This window comes from Vulpes lagopus, chromosome 23 (genome assembly GCF_018345385.1).
Source record: "Vulpes lagopus strain Blue_001 chromosome 23, ASM1834538v1, whole genome shotgun sequence".
Classification (NCBI taxonomy): domain Eukaryota; kingdom Metazoa; phylum Chordata; class Mammalia; order Carnivora; family Canidae; genus Vulpes; species Vulpes lagopus.
The window spans coordinates 26,069,078-26,086,353 of record NC_054846.1 but is presented as its reverse complement, the minus strand read 5'-3'; the positions used below and the strand labels follow the sequence as shown (position 1 = coordinate 26,086,353).

Below are 17,276 nucleotides of genomic sequence, written 5' to 3'. Positions count from 1 at the left end.
AAAACTGCAAGACAAATCAAAGGTAAAGCCAGGAGAGCCAACACGGCGGCGGTGGTGGCGGCAGCGGCGACGTGAAGGCAGCACCGGGGCCTGGGCCGGCCGCCGCACGTGGCCGCCGCACGTGCGTGAGGAGCCGTGCGTGAGGAGCGTGCCTGAGGAGCCTGAGGAGCCTCGCACCCCGCCGCGTCCTGCCCCTCGTCTCGCCGCGAACAGTTTCTGTCAGCCGGGCCGCCCGCACCACGAAACTAAGATGAAAACACCGACGCCTCGTTTAGCGTCAGGAAAACCCCAGAAAAGGAAGAAAGCAAAGCCGTTTGTGGTCCACTCAGCGGCTGCGAGGGTGCAACGGGCAGCTCCCCGGCTGAGAGAACGCGGGGCCCACCTCAGGCCTGTGGGCCGCCCGCGGCGCCGCGCCGAGAAGCTGGGACCCGCGCCGGGGCTCGGCGGGGACAGCGACCGGGCTGTCGGGCTGTCGCTCCGTCCCGGGCCCCGCGGCCGGCGGGCTGGCCTCCAGGGACCGACGGGCCTTCAGGCGCCCGGAGGGCGGGGAGGCTGCTGCGCCAGAGGAGCAGCACGCGCTCGCCTGGAAGCCGGGAGGAACGCGGCGGGAGGAGGCCGGCGGCGGGGTCTGGAAGTGGCGGCTCCGCGGCCCAGCTGCGGCCGAGACGTTTCCAAGCAGCGGGGCGGGCAGCGGAGGCCCGGGCTGGGGGGCGGGGAACGGGGTCAGGAGGGCAGGCGGGGGCAGGCGGGGGCGGGCAGGAGGGCAGGCCCGAGGCCGTCACAGCACGGGGCGCCTCGCCCCCAGAGGAAGCCTCCAGAGGCTCGGCCACGGGAGCAGCCAAAGCGAGGGCCACCAAAGGGCCTCCGAACGGACGCCCGGCGGGGGCGGCTACACGCAGCGGCTGCCACCTTCACCGGGGACGTTCCCGGCTGGAGCAACGCGACAACGTGTGCGCTGCTGGGACTGAGCAGCTCGGGTCAAGGAAAGCAGGGAACGCGGGGCAACGACCGGGATGGAGGGGCCAGAGGCCTGGAAGGAAGGCATGGGGGTGATTTCTGTCCTGGGACAAGGATGCTACCATCTTCGCAGCCTCTTCTGTGGCTGGCCCAGAATCCCCCCTCTCCTCAGCGGAGGCCTGGCCTGCAGGCTGTGCACAGACTGCTGCAGGGGGAACCCGGGCCAGGGGCGAGGGGTGGGGGGTGGCGGGTGCACACATCCTGGCCCCGAGCCCCAACTCTGCGTCTCCCGCACTGCGGGCCTTGACGAGAAGATGAGGCCCCCAGCTGGGCCCAGCGGCACCTGGCCCGCCTTTTAGCAAGGCTCCCCGGTGAGGCACCTATGATTCTGTGAGAGATGACGATCCAGCCCCTGCGGGGGTCCTCTGTTGGCCCTACTGGGACCAACCGAGCTGTCAAAGATGCCTTTTCATGTGTTGCTTTAAGGAAAAGCTGAAAACGCAGAGGGAGACAGCGAATATGTAGAGGCACCCAGGCTGGACATCACGGTTCAGGTTACGAAGTGCTTGCTCTGGGGCGACATTGGTCTCCATGAGCTCACTGCAGGCCTTGCTGGGATTCTGGATGGTTACTACACCCCTATATGTTCATGTTAAGCATTCAAGCCTTATATACTTGGGTAAACAGAATTTTCTTCAGGAGAATGCTCGGGGCAAACCTTACATCATGATTCTCTTCTGTTTCTTGTTTTTTGTTTTCTTATGGCCACACTCTGTGGGATTTCTGAGGCTTCCCCAAGTCCTCCAATTCCCTCCCTCTTCGGTGCCAGCTTTACTGGAGAGACATTTGTAATGAGGACCCCGGGATACCTTAGCAGCTGAAAACTCCCAGGTAACACCCCCCCCCCCAAATGAACTTAGCCTTTATAGCATCTTGCTCTCCTACTAAAGGCACTATAGTGATAGTCACTTGCATTTTGTTCACAATTTCCCCAAATAAAATCATCATCCTTTTATTATCCAAGAGAAATGATAGTTATATGGGAATGCTACATTTCTGAAACCTAAAATAAAATGGCACTTTTGAATCTTAAATGCAAAGCCAGCCTCATGGTTAGCCCTTGGGTTTGTATTATCTACAAGTATTACACTGAATAGGGGTCGTACAGCCCTCCTAATCTACAGGTGGGCACCTGAGATACTGTTAACAGGTAAAGTAACTGGATACTTTTAGAATTTTTTTTTTTAAAGAGGGATTTTTGAGTTCACCAAAGAAAGTAGTATTGTGTCTTATAAATCGTGAACTGTTTGGAATCTTTGTATCAAGGCAGAAATGGCCATTGATGCTTTTATTTTATCTGTATAACATGCCCTGAAAAGAAACAGTTTTTCATTTTCTAACACAGAATCAACAGTCCGAGAAGATCCTTTTGAGGCCGCAGGGATGCTCCCGTCTCAGAGCGTGACTTTCGTAAGTGTGAGTGAGAGCAAAGAGGTCTGTGACGGGGAGCACTTCAGTTGTGAGCTGTGATGTTGTATCTGAGTCTGGAGTGATGTTTACGTTCCTAATGAGAATCGTGGGCCCCAGAACCAATAGAGAGAGGGAGCAGAGCAAGGCGGCCCATGGGGCGGATGCCACTGACCTTGCCTTCCTACAACGCCCTGCTCATTTCCAGTGTATTTTAAACAGACCGGGGAGTGGTTTCTGGATGGTCTCCTGCCATCCAACTTAGAGTATAGTTTTAACCAATACGTGGCTATCTGGGAGTACTTTCTAGTTAGATATTCGGTGCTGAGTCATAACGATTAATTTTGCCATGTAATATTTTCTTTCAGTGCATTTCAAAGCTTCATTATTATATTCAGTTTCAGTAAGTAAATTAAAATGGGATCAAACAGTTATGTTTGGTAGCCCTGAGTAACTTACAAACCGTTTAAAAAATGCACAAAGCTAGGGGTATTGCATTTTGTATTCAGCGACACCAGTTATGCTACAGAGATTATAAGAGGTAGAGAGAAGACCACTGATCAGCCAATTGAAGTGCCCATTTACCCTTTGGAACTCAGTTTCAATGTCACTTTCTGCGAAAGCTTTGTGTGGCCTCCCAGCCTGGCAGGATGGCTAGCTCCTACTCCCTAGGCCCACCCTGGGCACCTCTGCTGTCCTCCCTTGGTGTTCACTGCCCTGGGTCTTGGGGTGGTTTGTTTCCCTCGCTATGCGGGGGATTCCTTGAGGACAGCTCACACGTTCCTTGATTTGTTTCTTGTCTCCCCCATAATGTCTAGCACATGGTCTTAGGGTGAACCCAACAACATGGCCATTTTTATGGGTCAAAAAAAAAGGCTATCAGCAATTTCATAGGGTTCAATCTAACAGCTGCTGAAGTCCATGGTTTTTAAGTAAATGAATTAATGTATGGTAACGAGCACAAAGCCAGCTTTGTAAGGAAGCACCACAGTAGTGGCTTCTCAATGCATGAAGAGCTCAGCAAACTTTTCAGAAAGTCCTGGTGCCCAGAGCCAGGCACAAAGGCCTTGGAAGAACTTGCAGAACCACAAAAGTGATTAGAGGTGTGCCAAGAGATTCCTATGGGACGAGGAAGCTTCACAGACCTTTGTGATTTGTCAGCCTCAAGGAGAGAAGGGCAAGGTGTTTGTTTTCGTAAGAGGAAACTGGTGTTCTAATGGCCAGCACCGAGATGAAAAAGGAAACATTTCCCGAGGGAGCAGGAAGATCACGAGGGGCAGCCAGGAAGTTTCTCCCTCTAGACGTCTTTAAAAATAGTATAGACTCTCCTCTGTCACTAACGACTTAGGGGTAAGTCTCATTTGGCAGGGAAGGGAGGCTAAGTGACCTCTCAAGGGCTTTTCTAGTCATGAGAACTCGACAATGAGGGCCGGGTGAATACAGAGCCTGGCTCACAGCATGTGTCAAGAGCAGACAATAGGCAGGTGGCCATTCAGACAACTCCTCCAGCATGAGACACAGCCACTGTCCTGCCACGTGCAACTCCCACACCCTGGCCAGACATAGCCCAGCGTGGGGCAATGCCCTGCATCTCTACTGGTCTGACCCCGGCTGGTTTCTAGGCACCATGTTTCTTCTAGGGCAGCCTAGCTCTACAGCAGGCCTTGCAGAGGAATGTCCAGTGGACCAACGCAAACTTTTTTGGGCATTCGGAGCACATGGAAGACTTGGTATATAATAGATCGTTGGGCTCCACACCTAGAGTTTCTGATTCAGTAGGTGCCACGAACTCAATGCCTGCGATCTCTCAATCTTCTGATGTTGAATCCTAATGTCCCACATACTAGCAGCGGGGGGGGGGCCTTTGGGAGGAGCTTGGCCATGAACATAGAGCTCTGGACGGGGCTAGTGTGCTCCTGAGAGGCCTCTTCTACCATGAGAGGGTACAGGGAAGACGACAGTCAATGAGTCAGGAAGAGGGCCCTCACCTGACACCAAATCTACCAGGGCCTTGACCTTGGGATTTCCCAGGCTTCAGAACCACTTAAAAATTTCTTCTGTAACATGATATTTTTATTACAGGAGCCTGGACACACTAAGATAGTGAGTCTGAGGCAGGGCCTAAGATTCTGCATTTATAACAAATTTCCAGATGCTGCTGCTGCTACCACAGCGTGAGAACTTCTGCCCTAAAAACACAGCTGATGTTTGACTGAAAGTCACAGTCAGAACTGTTCTCCACTGCTATGCACACAAACCCAGTTGTACTGCACTCTACGTTAATTCAGAGAGAAGTTAATTTATCGAAACACACTATCCTCTGCTTGATGAGTGATTTCCAAAAAACCCTCAGTTAACGCTTAGTTGCCGCTCTTGGTTTTCAAAGCAAACAACGAGAATTATTTAATCTTCCATATTTTCTCAGAAGCTTGTAAAGCATAAAAAACATTCTTCACATAAAGAGCTCAGGTCATAAAGACAGATTCTGGAGTCACCTCTTGAACAGATGTTAACAGGACAGAGATGATAAGCCCAGGGGTTGTGCTGAAGAACCTTTATGGTGTCTCATAAAGGTTCCCCAAGTTTCTTCCTCAACAAGGACTACATCCAAGATACTAAGTACATGCCCATGAGAGATGTGCCAAGCAAACAACACATCTTTGTGCACTTCTCTGGGAATGTAAACTGGAACGAGTTCTTTTTGGAAGGCAACTTGGCAATATTCACCCAGAGTTTCAAGATATGTATCCTTTTAACCTAGCCATTCTACATTTAGTGGCTCATTCTAAAAAAACAAAAAACCAAAAACAGAACCAACAAAACCAAAAACCAAACAAACAAACAAACAAACAAACAAAACAGGCCGGTTGCAAAAGATGTAGGTCTAGGGATGTCACCCACAGTATCGATTATAAGGTAGAAAGACTCTAAATGACTTAACGAGCAACAAGGGGAACTGGTTAAGTAAGTTTGGTTCAGTTTGGGATTGGAATATTGTTCAACCACTGCAAGTAATGCTGAAGATGAATATATATTGGAATAAACACATTTTAAAATATATTGTTAGGTTAAAAATAGATCAGAAAACAGAAAACAGCAGGCACTGAACATTTCTGTTTGTAGGAAAAGGATGCCTATGGATACGTGATTCATCAGCCTGGAGGACTGCATATGAACGGGGTGTTAACTGTTAACAGAGAGGTGTTTACCATCTCTGTGTGATAAAATCACAATTGCTTTTATTTCTCCTTTCTGTATCTCTATTTTTAAACTGGGTAACAATAAATGTGTATTGCCTCTGTAACAATAAAATATGAAGTTTTAAAAATGTATGATTTTTTAAAATTAAAAAGCCAATTGTAAGCATGTGAAAAAGACACACCAACTTGTTTAATCCATCACATAGAAGACCAACTTCAGAGTGTGCATGTGTGTGGTCATCTTGAATTAATGCAGGGACCCGCTGCCAAGCTCCTTCCTCCAGGAGGCTCTGAACCACAGTGAAGAGGAGCACAGAAGATCGTGTCTGGATTCCTGTCCTGGCTGCACTATGGGTCAGGGTGTTCAACCTCTGAGTCTTAGTTACTGCATCTGTAAAATGGGTATGTTAATACAGCATCTACTTTGGAGGCCTGTGAGGATTACGTAATTCAGTGCCTAGCCCGTTGTGAGCCCCAGGAGAGTTGAGCTATTACACTTATTCTGAGGATGGATGCTTTCACTTAGCTGCTTTCCACACTAGCAAAAAGGAGTGGAAGTAAAGTCAAGATCTGTGAGCATCACGGAACCATTTCTGGGCTGCATGCTGGGGCAGCAGTGACATGTTGGCTGCAGCAATGAATGTGGAGCAGAGCGATACATCTGGACCGATGGCAATCAACTCAGTGTGTTTAGGAAGAAAGCTGAGGACAAAGTGGGACTTAGTCCTTTAGCTGAAGTCTCAATGCTGCAGAGTAGTGAGGGTGTTTCATGGGGAAGCAGCAGGAACCAGAGCAACAGAAACAAACAGCAGTAAGAGAACTTGGGTCTAAAGAGCATGGGACAAGAGGATGGGGACTCTTGAGTCTTCCTTTGAGAGGACCCCCAGGGAAACACAAAACAACAGTCCACGTGCAGGGGAGTGTCCCAAAGGCTGTGTTACTTTCATGTGCGCTCTCATCAGCCGGCTTCCACCTGTACTCACCAGCTTGGGCAGTACTTGGGAGAGGGTGGAAGTTGAAATATGTGATTTTTCCTTGAAACGTGGGCAAATGGAGACTTGTAGAAAAAAAAAAAAACAGTGGTTGGCAAGTTTTTGTTTTGTTTTGTTTTTTTCTCCCCAGCCTGGTTCCTAAGTAGTAGTCCCGGGAATGATTTCTGAGAACAACTCTTCATAGACGGGAGTTGTGGAAGGAGCGAAACGTGACTTTACACAAGTGGGAAATAAAGACAGAGGAGGCCCACGACACCCTTCAGTGATGTGGAGTAGTGAGGGTGTTCCTACAGGAGTGTCTTCTAAGATCAAAGAGGCTTCTGGACATTTCCATCTAATTCTAAAATCTTTTTATCAGTCTTCCCAATCCATTCTCTAACGTGAATTTGTTTCCTCACAAGCACAGAAGAAAGACAGCCTTCACACTGCAGCCAGGGCACAATTATTGGGAAATCTATGTATTTGAAAATTCAACTTTAGAGGTGCCTCCAGATCGGAAGTTTAAAAATGAGACACGTGAAAGGGAACAAGCTGAACAAGAAACCTGAGCTATGGTATCAGAACCATCTAAGCTCTTTGGGAAATAAAGATTTCCAAACCTAAATGTGCCAGAAGAGCTGCTTATCCCTGACTTAAAAATAATTTTGAAATACTTCCTATCTTGCATCAAGAAGGCAGATCTCTACCTAATTTAGTTGAAAACAGATATTTTTCTTTTTTTTTTAAAGAGAAATTTCCTTGAGCAGAGACACCTGTGAACAATACTAATCATCAACTACGGGATTGGAGAAAGTCAGATTTCATAGTGTTAAATTGAATATAATGGCCTGCCTCTTCCAGCAGCACATGTTTCTTAATGGCACATCTAATTAGGGAAGTGACTGAATCTTGTATATTAACGATAATCATACCCTGAGGCAAAATTCAGGGCTGGGGGTGGGGTATGTGTACGTCTGGGGTGGCAAAAAGGAAGGGCCGAACCTCGTCTAGCCAGAGCAAATCCTTCATTTCACCAACCACCCAACGTCTTAGAATCTCTGAAGTGGGAGTTACTTATACCAAAGAGAACACTCAAAGGCCAAAGCAATGTATTTATTGCTATGCAAAGTTCAGTCTTGTGGACACAGTATTTAAAGAGGTGAGCAAACTCCCATTTGATTTCGGAATAAGCTACCTTTCCAAAATGCAAAACCGCAAAATTATATCTTGCCATCCTATGTACAGTTTCCCAATGTTTTCTCTCCCTTTTGGCAATGGCCTTTAAACACTGGAAATAAGAGTGCAAGATTCCTAAGATCTTGAATACTCTCTGACATGTTGTGAGCATGGAAAACCAGAGAAACGACTAGGACACGGACATTAGGATTGAGGAAAAACAAATGAAATAATTCAAAGCAAATCTATCCATCCACTCATTTGTTTTTCAGATGTTTGGAGGAAGAAGTCAATGTGTTTTTGATGCTTTACTGAAGTAGATGGCCCTCTACATGCATTATGTTAGTGAACCATCAAAACCACCTTAAAAGGGAGATAGGTGATGGCATGGCCTGGGATACCATATACATGGTTCCTGCCCTCTAAGGTGCACAGGGCCTGAGGAGCCAGGTGCTTGCACAGTGTGACCAGGAGGGTGACGGAACGAAGGTTCCGTGTTCTATGGGGAACACGTTTAGGGGCATCATGTATTCAGGTTCCTAGAGCTAATGCTTCCCCTCAGGCGTCCTTTCAAAAATGAAGATTGTCTCTGAACATAGATTTAGCTAGAAAACCCAACCAGTAACCTGAACGGCAGCAGTAAATATGTCCAAACTAAATAGGTATCTCTTACCACTCACACATCACTAATATAGGTCTTCAGATTTTTAATTTTAAACTAGAAATGCTGGTAAAACTGTCAAGGAAGTAAGCGGCCAAGCTGTACTACTGAAGAGCGAAATAATTCACAGAAATCAATCTTCCTAGAAGTGTGCCTCAATATCATGGTGTCTCTAATCTCTTAGGCTGTTATGACATAAAATGCTGAAAGATAAGACAGAAATTGCAGTTTTACTTAAAAAAAAAAAAAGATCAGGGTTTGATGCAAGTTTCTATTGATTCTTCTTCACCAAACACAATTGAGAAGACAATTTCAAGAGGGTTTGGATCCAGGAGAAAATAATCCTAAAACGAAAATCTGCATACAAGTGTCTATAGAACCTCTCTTCAGAACTGCCAAATCTGGAGGCAACTGAGGTTGCCTTCAATGGGGAAATGGATAAACAAACTGTGGTACATCCATACACGGGAAATTACCCAGCAACAGGAAGAGCTGTCAAGCCACAAAAGACATGTCAGGAGGAAGCTTAAAAGCATTCAGCTAAATGAAGGAGGCCAGTCTCGAAAGGGTACATTCTGTATAATTCCAACTATACAAATTCTGGAAAAAGGCAAAACTGCAGAGACAGTGAAAAGGTCAGTGGTTGCTAGCTAACCTGAACAGGGACAGCAGTGATTCCATATCGTACCATGATGTGGGTTACCGTCGTCGCACACACCAGGCCAGCTTTCGGCCTGTTTTTTGATTGAAATAATAGGAGTCTAACTAAAGACCAGGACATCAGTGTGGAATTATCTTTGCTTCAGAACTGGAGGGGACCTTAGAGATGAATAAAAATAGGTTTAGATAAACTTAGAAATAACCGATTGTGACTACCAAACACTCCAGATGTTTCTGAAGAGGTAAGTCTGTGTTTGGTTTGTGCTGGGGCAAACAAGGCACATTGTTTAAGTCTTGTGGAGGAAAAAAATATAGTTTATAGTTGCTTAGGATGCAATAAAAACACTCCTGAAATTTTTATTTAGGTTAACAGGTTGGAATGTGTACCCCAAATTACTACATATGTCTGTACCTACATGGCTTAATTTAGCTAATTTTACAGAGTATTTGAAGGTTCTTAAAGCTCTTTCTCAACACAGATGATCCCTATTTTCAGCTATTTTAAAACTCAGGACAACAAATGGTCCCCTGGCTCAGCAGAGGGGGGAGGAAAGCCTAGGATTTGGAGTCTGGTGGTAAAGGTAGATCACTCTGGTTCACATGCTGGTTGTACACTTGCTGGCAGGATGACCTTGGGTAAGCTGCTTAACTTTTGTTGGTCTTTATTCCCCCATATGTAAAGTGGGGACAATAGCAATACTTACCTCATGATTAAATGAATTAATGCACATAATCACATGGGCAAGGCCTGGCAGACAGCTCTCAAGTATTAACCATCATCAGTACTAATAAACAGATTTTAGGAGACCATGCCTGCGGAGGACATGATCCTGAAGGTGGGTGGAAACATAAAGACTCCTCTCCAGCGATACTTCTCCTACTCTGGGGGAATTAAAATGTTAACACGTTGGACTCCTCTACTGAACTGTGACCTCAGTGGGAGCAAGGGGCCAGATCTTAGTCCTCTTTGTGAACAGAGTACATTGAAGAGATACTTCTCAGAATGAAGCACCATACTGATTTACTTCTTATTGGGAAAGAAAATTTAATTTCAGCTAAAATGCATACCATTGAATTGAAAAGGTCTTTTTTTTTTTTTCTTCCCCATGAAAAGAGTAAACCAGGTCAAGTTTTAATCTATGGTACTTTGGTCTAATTGATATTAACTATATTTCAACTTTTAAGATCACCTGTGTCCTAAAGTATTTTCCCCAGGGTAGGCTTGATTATTCTGAGACTTTTGGCTGCAATGTTACCTACCATGTTGACAGCAGAGAAAACAGCAGCTTGAGGTTTGAACTGAAAATTAGCTGCAAGTTGAGAGCCACACCGTTTTAGCTGGTGAGAGTTCTAATTCACAACACGAGAGTCCCAGACAACAGAGCACGCTTGCACTTCTAGTTCTGAAAAGCTCTAGTGAATCCAGTGAGTGCAACTTGAGCTACTGAACCAAAGACTGATATTTATTTAATCAAGATGGGAAATAAGAGTTTGTGATATTCTAAGAATCAATAAAATTCCAATTTTCATGTAAACGACCCCAAATAAACACCAAGGGCAGCAAACCAGAAAAATGGCCCCGAAAGAACAGGAGAATGGCTTCTAAACAGCCTTTTCTCTTTCATTTTAAGCAAAAGACAAGTGTTTAACTAAATTATTTTCTACCGACACTATTAAAATTGCTTTCCTGTTGTTATCAGAATGGAATTTCAGATCCACTTAATTTCAAGAAATTGACTGGAATTCAAATCACAAATCTGGTTTTAAATGGTGCTCTGTACTCTATGCGCTATTTATGCTGATTATAGCATTCAAGTAGCTGGACTCAGATAACTGAGTTAATAGTATTAAATCAAGATGCCAAATTAATTTCTTAGATATGTTCATAAATAGCTCTAAAATTATCATGAGGCTTGACGACTGAAAGATGTTCCCATTTTCTTATTGTTCATTGGTGACATAATTTAGATCAGATATACATTCAGAATACAAGATTCCTGGTATTACAAAATCACGAACGAGGACCCCTAATGGGTGTCTAGTCCAATGTCCTCATATCCCAGGAGAAGCAGGGGGAGCATAGTAGTTAAATGCTTGGTCTCTGGAGTCAGGAAGACCTGCGTTCCAGTCCCACCTTGGCAAGTTCTTCACTACATGACCTTGGGAAAGTTATTTAACCTCTCTGAGCCTCTGTCTCTTCAAATGTAAAACAGAGATGGGGCTATACTAATCTCTAGGTTTGAGGTAGGATTACGTGGGATAGAGCTGCAAAGCATTCAGCTCAGCACAGGAGACTGGCACATATCAACTAGTCAGTAAATATCCATGGTTATTATTAGGATGACTAAGAGTGATCTCCAAGGCAATGGAAGCAGCCACAAAGCCAGAACAGAGAGTTCCTGACACCTCTCAAAGCTTTCTTCATCCAAATACAGTACTTGGGATAACGAGTCATTGGCATGGACAAAAGAAGTATGACTCTATGTCAGAGAGACAACTAGTTTCAATCCTGCTATGGAACTGATCCGAATATTAAATCAGCGATCATGTACTGAGGTCTCGATTTCATGAAGATTCACATATACTAGCTTTCCACGAGCCATCGATATGACATATTTGCCTTCCTAGCTGTTTTAGTTTAATTATATGCTTTTAAATATTTCCTCCACCCTCCCTCCCTGATGCTGCTCATGTAAAATAAATGAAAATGTGTAACTGGCCATAAATAAGAGTTAGAGTTCACTTGCTAACAATCTTAAATCTTGACTCTAGTTAGTTGCTATATGGGATGAGTCTATAGTTCTTAATCTGTACAGTCAGTCAGGTGTCATTATAACCTCTATACACCTGCTACAGAGGAAGCAAGGACAAGGGACACACACATGAGCTACCGTGGATGTGTAGTGTGAGTAGGATGCATAAGCATCCAGCAGCCACTCATCACAGACATTGACAACTGCCATTTTGTCAACATTGCCCTTACATGATTTACTCAGAGTGGAACTTTTTTTCTTCTACTAAAAAACAAAAACAAAAACCCAGAATTGAGAGACCTCATAGAGAATGTTAGCTTTATATAATATGCTCTCAATACTTGAGCAATTGATAATTTTTTAGTTAACTGATGGTCTTTACAGTAGTAAATAGCCTCAGACTGGCAGGTAGGTGTTTAAAGCGTTTTCATGCAGTTCACTAAAGACCTTTGTTCTCTGAATCTGAAGAATGACCAACGTACATACAATTAACTTTAAATCTTTAAATATGCAACTTGGCATAAATACATAAATATGTCAGACAGACATCAACTCATGCCACAGTGAGATAAGCTCAAGCATAAACACGAACAAAGCCTAAACACCTTTTTATGTAACAGCAATGTGATTCAGCGGACCAGCAGATGAAGAAAATAGTCATTTGAAAAGTGGCAATTTGTAACCATACCCGGTATTTAGTATTTCAGCGACTAGAAATAAAATTGTTTGGCAAACTTACCCGCATTTTTGCACAGGCATCTTGGGTTGATTCTGTCCCTCTGAGCTCTTTTATCAGCATAGAACCTAAATACTAAAATACAAAGCAATTCAATGATTTATGAAAAAGAGAGTATAAATATGAGTTGCGATTTAAAACCAAAGTGTGGAAGTCCTACCGGCTGAGTTTCCTGGCTGAAAGTCGTTGAATAACTTTAAAGAACTAACAGTAACTAATCCTAACAAATAAATGCTTTTAGAGAGAGAATGCTGTAGAATTAACTACAGTTCTGAGAGCTCTAAATTGCTCTTTATAATAAAACTGCAGCATTTTCTAAAGATGCCATCTTTCAAATCATATTTAACTGCAAAATGGGGGCATCTAAAAACGTTTTGCCTTTCTTTTTTTTTTTTTTTGAGGCAGCAATGTCTGCAAAAATAAATCACGCTACTCTCTACGTAATTACAGGGTTGTATGAGACAGCTGAGAAGCTAAGCGACATGCACTCCATTTGGGCTGAGTTGGCTGCCTAGGTAATTAGCGTTAGGCCCCTTCTCAGACGGAGGTACAGTTTGGGGTCTTTTCATTCACAGCTGTGCGCCCAGTGGTGGATCCACCTGAGGATGGGGCGGGCATGAATTGGGAACCTGCAGGGAGACGAGAATGGCATCTCGGTTGTTGCAGAACGGAAAGAGCCCAGTTCCTGGTGGAGACCTACACTGGGGGGCTGGATAGGAGACAGGTGGTAAGAGAGAAATGAGAAAGTCTCCCAGGAATTACCAATCACTCTGCTGATAAATGATCAGATCCAAAACTGCTTTGGTACAGAACACCACTCACACTCCAAGCTGTGCTGGGTGTGTGTGTGTGGGGGGGGCAAAGAGTTTGTAGCAAAATGTCTGTTTTGTCTTTCCATCAGTTGACTCCTCTTCAACTTTTTGAAGCTTTAATAGGGTCCCTTTCTTTTGTCATTTTTCCCCACCCTAATCTCCTTCCAAAAGGAGAGAGAGAGAGAGAGGGTGGGAGTGGGGTGGGGGTGGGGGGGGGAAGAGAGAAAGAAAGTGCTCTATGTGTCTTTTTTTAAAAAGTGAATTAAAAAAAATTTTCTCGACATGACGTAAGGAACCCAGGCACGCTGCAAAACCACAGCTGGGAATCAGGCGTACATGCAGAGGAAGGGCCCAGGTGAAGCGGGGTGTGCTCCGAAAGGCCCAGGAGCTGAGGGCGTGGTTAAAGGGCCTTCAAGAAAGACTGCATTTCAATCCCAGTTTTGGGATTACTGCCGAAATAAATCCAATGCTTCACGGTAAGTAGACAGTAAAAGTGGTATAGATAACAGGGAAAAAAAAAAAGGCTGAAATTGCTCTATGACCATCAGAATGCCCACATCTTCATTAAATAAAGGAAAATGATCTCGGAGAAATCCTTGTCTTTTCAGTTACTGGGGAAGTTTGTCCTGATTGAAACATTTCTTTTTTTCAAAGAGCTGATTTTACTTTTACTGCTATAGTCATGACAACACCTGTCCCCAAACCTATGGCATTTTTTTTTTCAACATTTACCTGTTCATATTACCCGCAATTCTCAGCGAAGCCTAATTCTCTCCTATTAGAAAAAAAAAGTACCCAGGAGTATGATCCTAATGGAAGAAAAAAAAAAAAACCCTGGTGGTAGACGCCAATGATTTGAGACCATTGGTGAGTGAGTGTTGATGTCTATATGTCTTATGTTTCCATTCATTTCCAAGATTGGGCTTTATCACATTTCATTTTGAAATACATGACCGTCTAAGAAGAAGGCAAAACAGACCTTAAACCTCACAAGATTAAAAGGGATCACGAAGGTTTATTTACTTGGACTTTCTCTGTATCGAAAAGGCTACTCTAAGAAATAGAGAAGGGGAGAACTCTTTGGGATCTTCAGTGATGGACAGTTGGGTCTATCTTCACTATGAACGTGAACAAGCCATAAGTGCATCCGCTACCCCCACTGGCACCCAAATACTAAATTTATAGTAACTTACAAAAGCTTTGTAATCACACGATTGGAAGATGAGCTTCTCTGGGTGGTGTTGCCAGTACTGGACTGGAGTTGAGGCTGTGGCTTCGTTTGGAGGTCGCAAGGTAATGGAAGGCTCTCCCCAGTCTCCTGTCTGAAAATCACATTTATTCTAGAGGTAACATGAGCCATTGGCCAAGTTCCTTCCCTATGGCTAGCCTGAGTATATCTCACACGTGTGCGCTGCCGTGTGCAAATGTGTTGGGGTGTGTTATATGTAGGTAAATACCTCGACTGCTTATTCTGATTTTACGGACAGTAGCATCACATTTCACAAAGCTGGGTTAATTTTTGAGGTGTGAGAGAAGTTGATGAACTTTTAGAAGGATGCCCTAAGCTAAGGGATTTTACAGTAAAATGTGGAGACATTCATAAATGGTGTACTGATTCATAATTTTCTGGTACAACAGAAAACAACATACTATCTTGGGAAGACTTTTCTGTTTTTAAAGCTTTGATGGTTTGAACTTTTTTAAAGTTTGAATTGCTTGTACATTCAGAATACACAGTTCCATGAATTTCCATTTCCAAATATGACATGTACCAGGTACTTGGGATGATTTTATACCTCAGGAGAAAAGGTAGTTTAAGTGTGATTCTAAACAAAATTTTCTTTTGTTCTTTCTTTTTTTTCCTACACAAAATTTTAGATGAAAAATTTACGAATGGAGGACTAGTTTCCCTCAACTGAATTAATGTGGATTGATAAAATGCCACTGTGATGGTCTTGGATGTATTCAGCTACCTCTCTCAGAAAACCTAAAGCACAAATGAATAATAAACATTTAAATACCAAGCTTGATCCTATGTGCATATGCATGTACTTGGGGATCTTAATCCACAAACACATGCACATGCCCATGGGATGGAATATCATATGATGCATACGCCCACTAAGACAGACCTAAGACAGAGGGACATCATTTGTCCCATCTATCATTTTCCATGAGGTTAGCCATGACTAGTTTTATCACTATAATTGCTTAGTGTGAGCACCATAAAGTCAACGTCCTGTGTTGGCAGGTCTTTCTGGGTTCTAGTCTGATTTAGGTATCAGATGCAGGTGATTTCTCATTCTTTTCTCTGGTAAGGATTCTAATTTCTTGAAATTCAGTTCTTTGTTCTCTAATGGACACTAACCAAAATTAGACAACAGGCAGATTTCCAAAGCCACTCTCTTTTAACCTGGATTCGGTTGCTCTTGTAGAATGAAGGAATTACCTTCCTCAAGAGTTGGAAGCATACAAATAGGTCTCATGAGCAACCAGACCAAGTAAAACCTCAGTGAGAGACCAAATTCCATAGAAGTATTAGCAAATGGGTTGATACTGTAGGGTTTCTTAAGGAGGATTTTCAAGGAATCCAGGATAGGAATCCAAAATTTAGGATGTAAAGGTGGAAGTTTTGGGGGAGGAAAAAAAAAAAGTCTACAGCTTTCATTAAATTCTTTGAAAGGATCAGAAACTCCAGCAGGTTAAAAACTGCAAGTTTCCAGGAACAGCTTAAATAGGATGCGTGTTTTGGGGAAGAGGACTGGCATTCAAGTTTCTCTGTGTAGCCTGGACTGATGTTAGGTGGCACATGAGGTGGCCACTAAGGCTGGGAAGTGTTAGGCATGGGCTTTGCTCTCTGAAGTTTCTGTCTTTGAAACACTAGAAGAAAATTCTAGAGCCACTCAGGAAGACGCAGGCCTTTTCGCTGAGGCAGAGAACCTGAATCTCTTCTCCTTGAGGTGGGTCACTCCCTGCCTCGGGAAGAGCAGTTAGTGTCTCGCGAGCTCACTGGAGGATGGTGACCTATCAGATCCCCTGGAGCTCCTCTCTCACTCTCTAGTCTAAGCCATTGTTAGTTTTGTTCTGGTTGCTAATTTACTCGCCTATGGCTTGGTTCTCCCATCTGGTGTCTGTTGATATTGGCTAAGACTTTACCTGGAATAATTACTTTAGCATTTCTGTCTGTCTTCTGATCCGTCCCTGACTCATTCTTGAGTTTTCTCTTCATATTTATATAAACTTTTATTATGTAAAAGCCATGACTGGGTGCAATCAGTTTTAGGAGAAAGTTTTCCTGTGGCTGCCCATTATGAGCTTTTCCTTCTCTTTCAAACATCTGGCCTGTATGCTCTCTGTCTTCAAGTCAGCTGGCTGTGATTTGCTCTTAAAAAAATACTAGCATAAAATTGAAAATGTAGGAATTGTGGGTTTCGATATTATTTTGAAGCTGAATGTAATGACCTTTAAGTGATAAAACCTACAGTTAAAACTCTGGAAACATGCAGCTATGAGCTCTTAATTAAAAGCTCTCCCCCAATCCAGCAAATCCTCTAGTCCGCCCCCTTCACCTTCTTCCCCTCCCTCGATAAAGCAACAACAACACAGCAAACAGGTGTTGTACATTTAAATCACGGGTAACACTGTTAACAAAACAACAGAAGTTTGCACGCAACTCCGTGGGATGATACAAAAGGAGGAGCTGGTTGATGTTAAAAGATATTTCAAGCCAGTGTTTGTGAGGTGACGACGGAAACTGAGCGTCAGGTCATCCTGTCGGCCCCGTCTTAGCTGGGGCGTACCTTGGCCGAGCTTGGCAGGCAGTTCTCACAACAGCCTGGATGGACATGGCAGGAGCTGGGGGTACCATGGGGTTGCGGGGCCA

The 17,276-nt window shown here is 44.1% G+C and overlaps 1 protein-coding gene across 17 annotated transcripts in view; it reads right to left on the bottom strand.

The window, feature by feature from the left end:
- Positions 1-17,276, bottom strand: part of ANKS1B (ankyrin repeat and sterile alpha motif domain containing 1B) — a 1,017,748-nt gene that overhangs the window by 39,221 nt on the left and 961,251 nt on the right. For all 17 annotated transcript variants that reach the window (XM_041737915.1, XM_041737908.1, XM_041737909.1 and 14 more), the window contains 2 exons: positions 14,587-14,715; positions 12,585-12,656 (listed from right to left, as the gene is read on the bottom strand). In XM_041737915.1, coding sequence (XP_041593849.1) covers positions 12,585-12,656; positions 14,587-14,715 — 201 coding nt within the window. The remainder of the gene's footprint in view (positions 1-12,584; positions 12,657-14,586; positions 14,716-17,276) is intronic.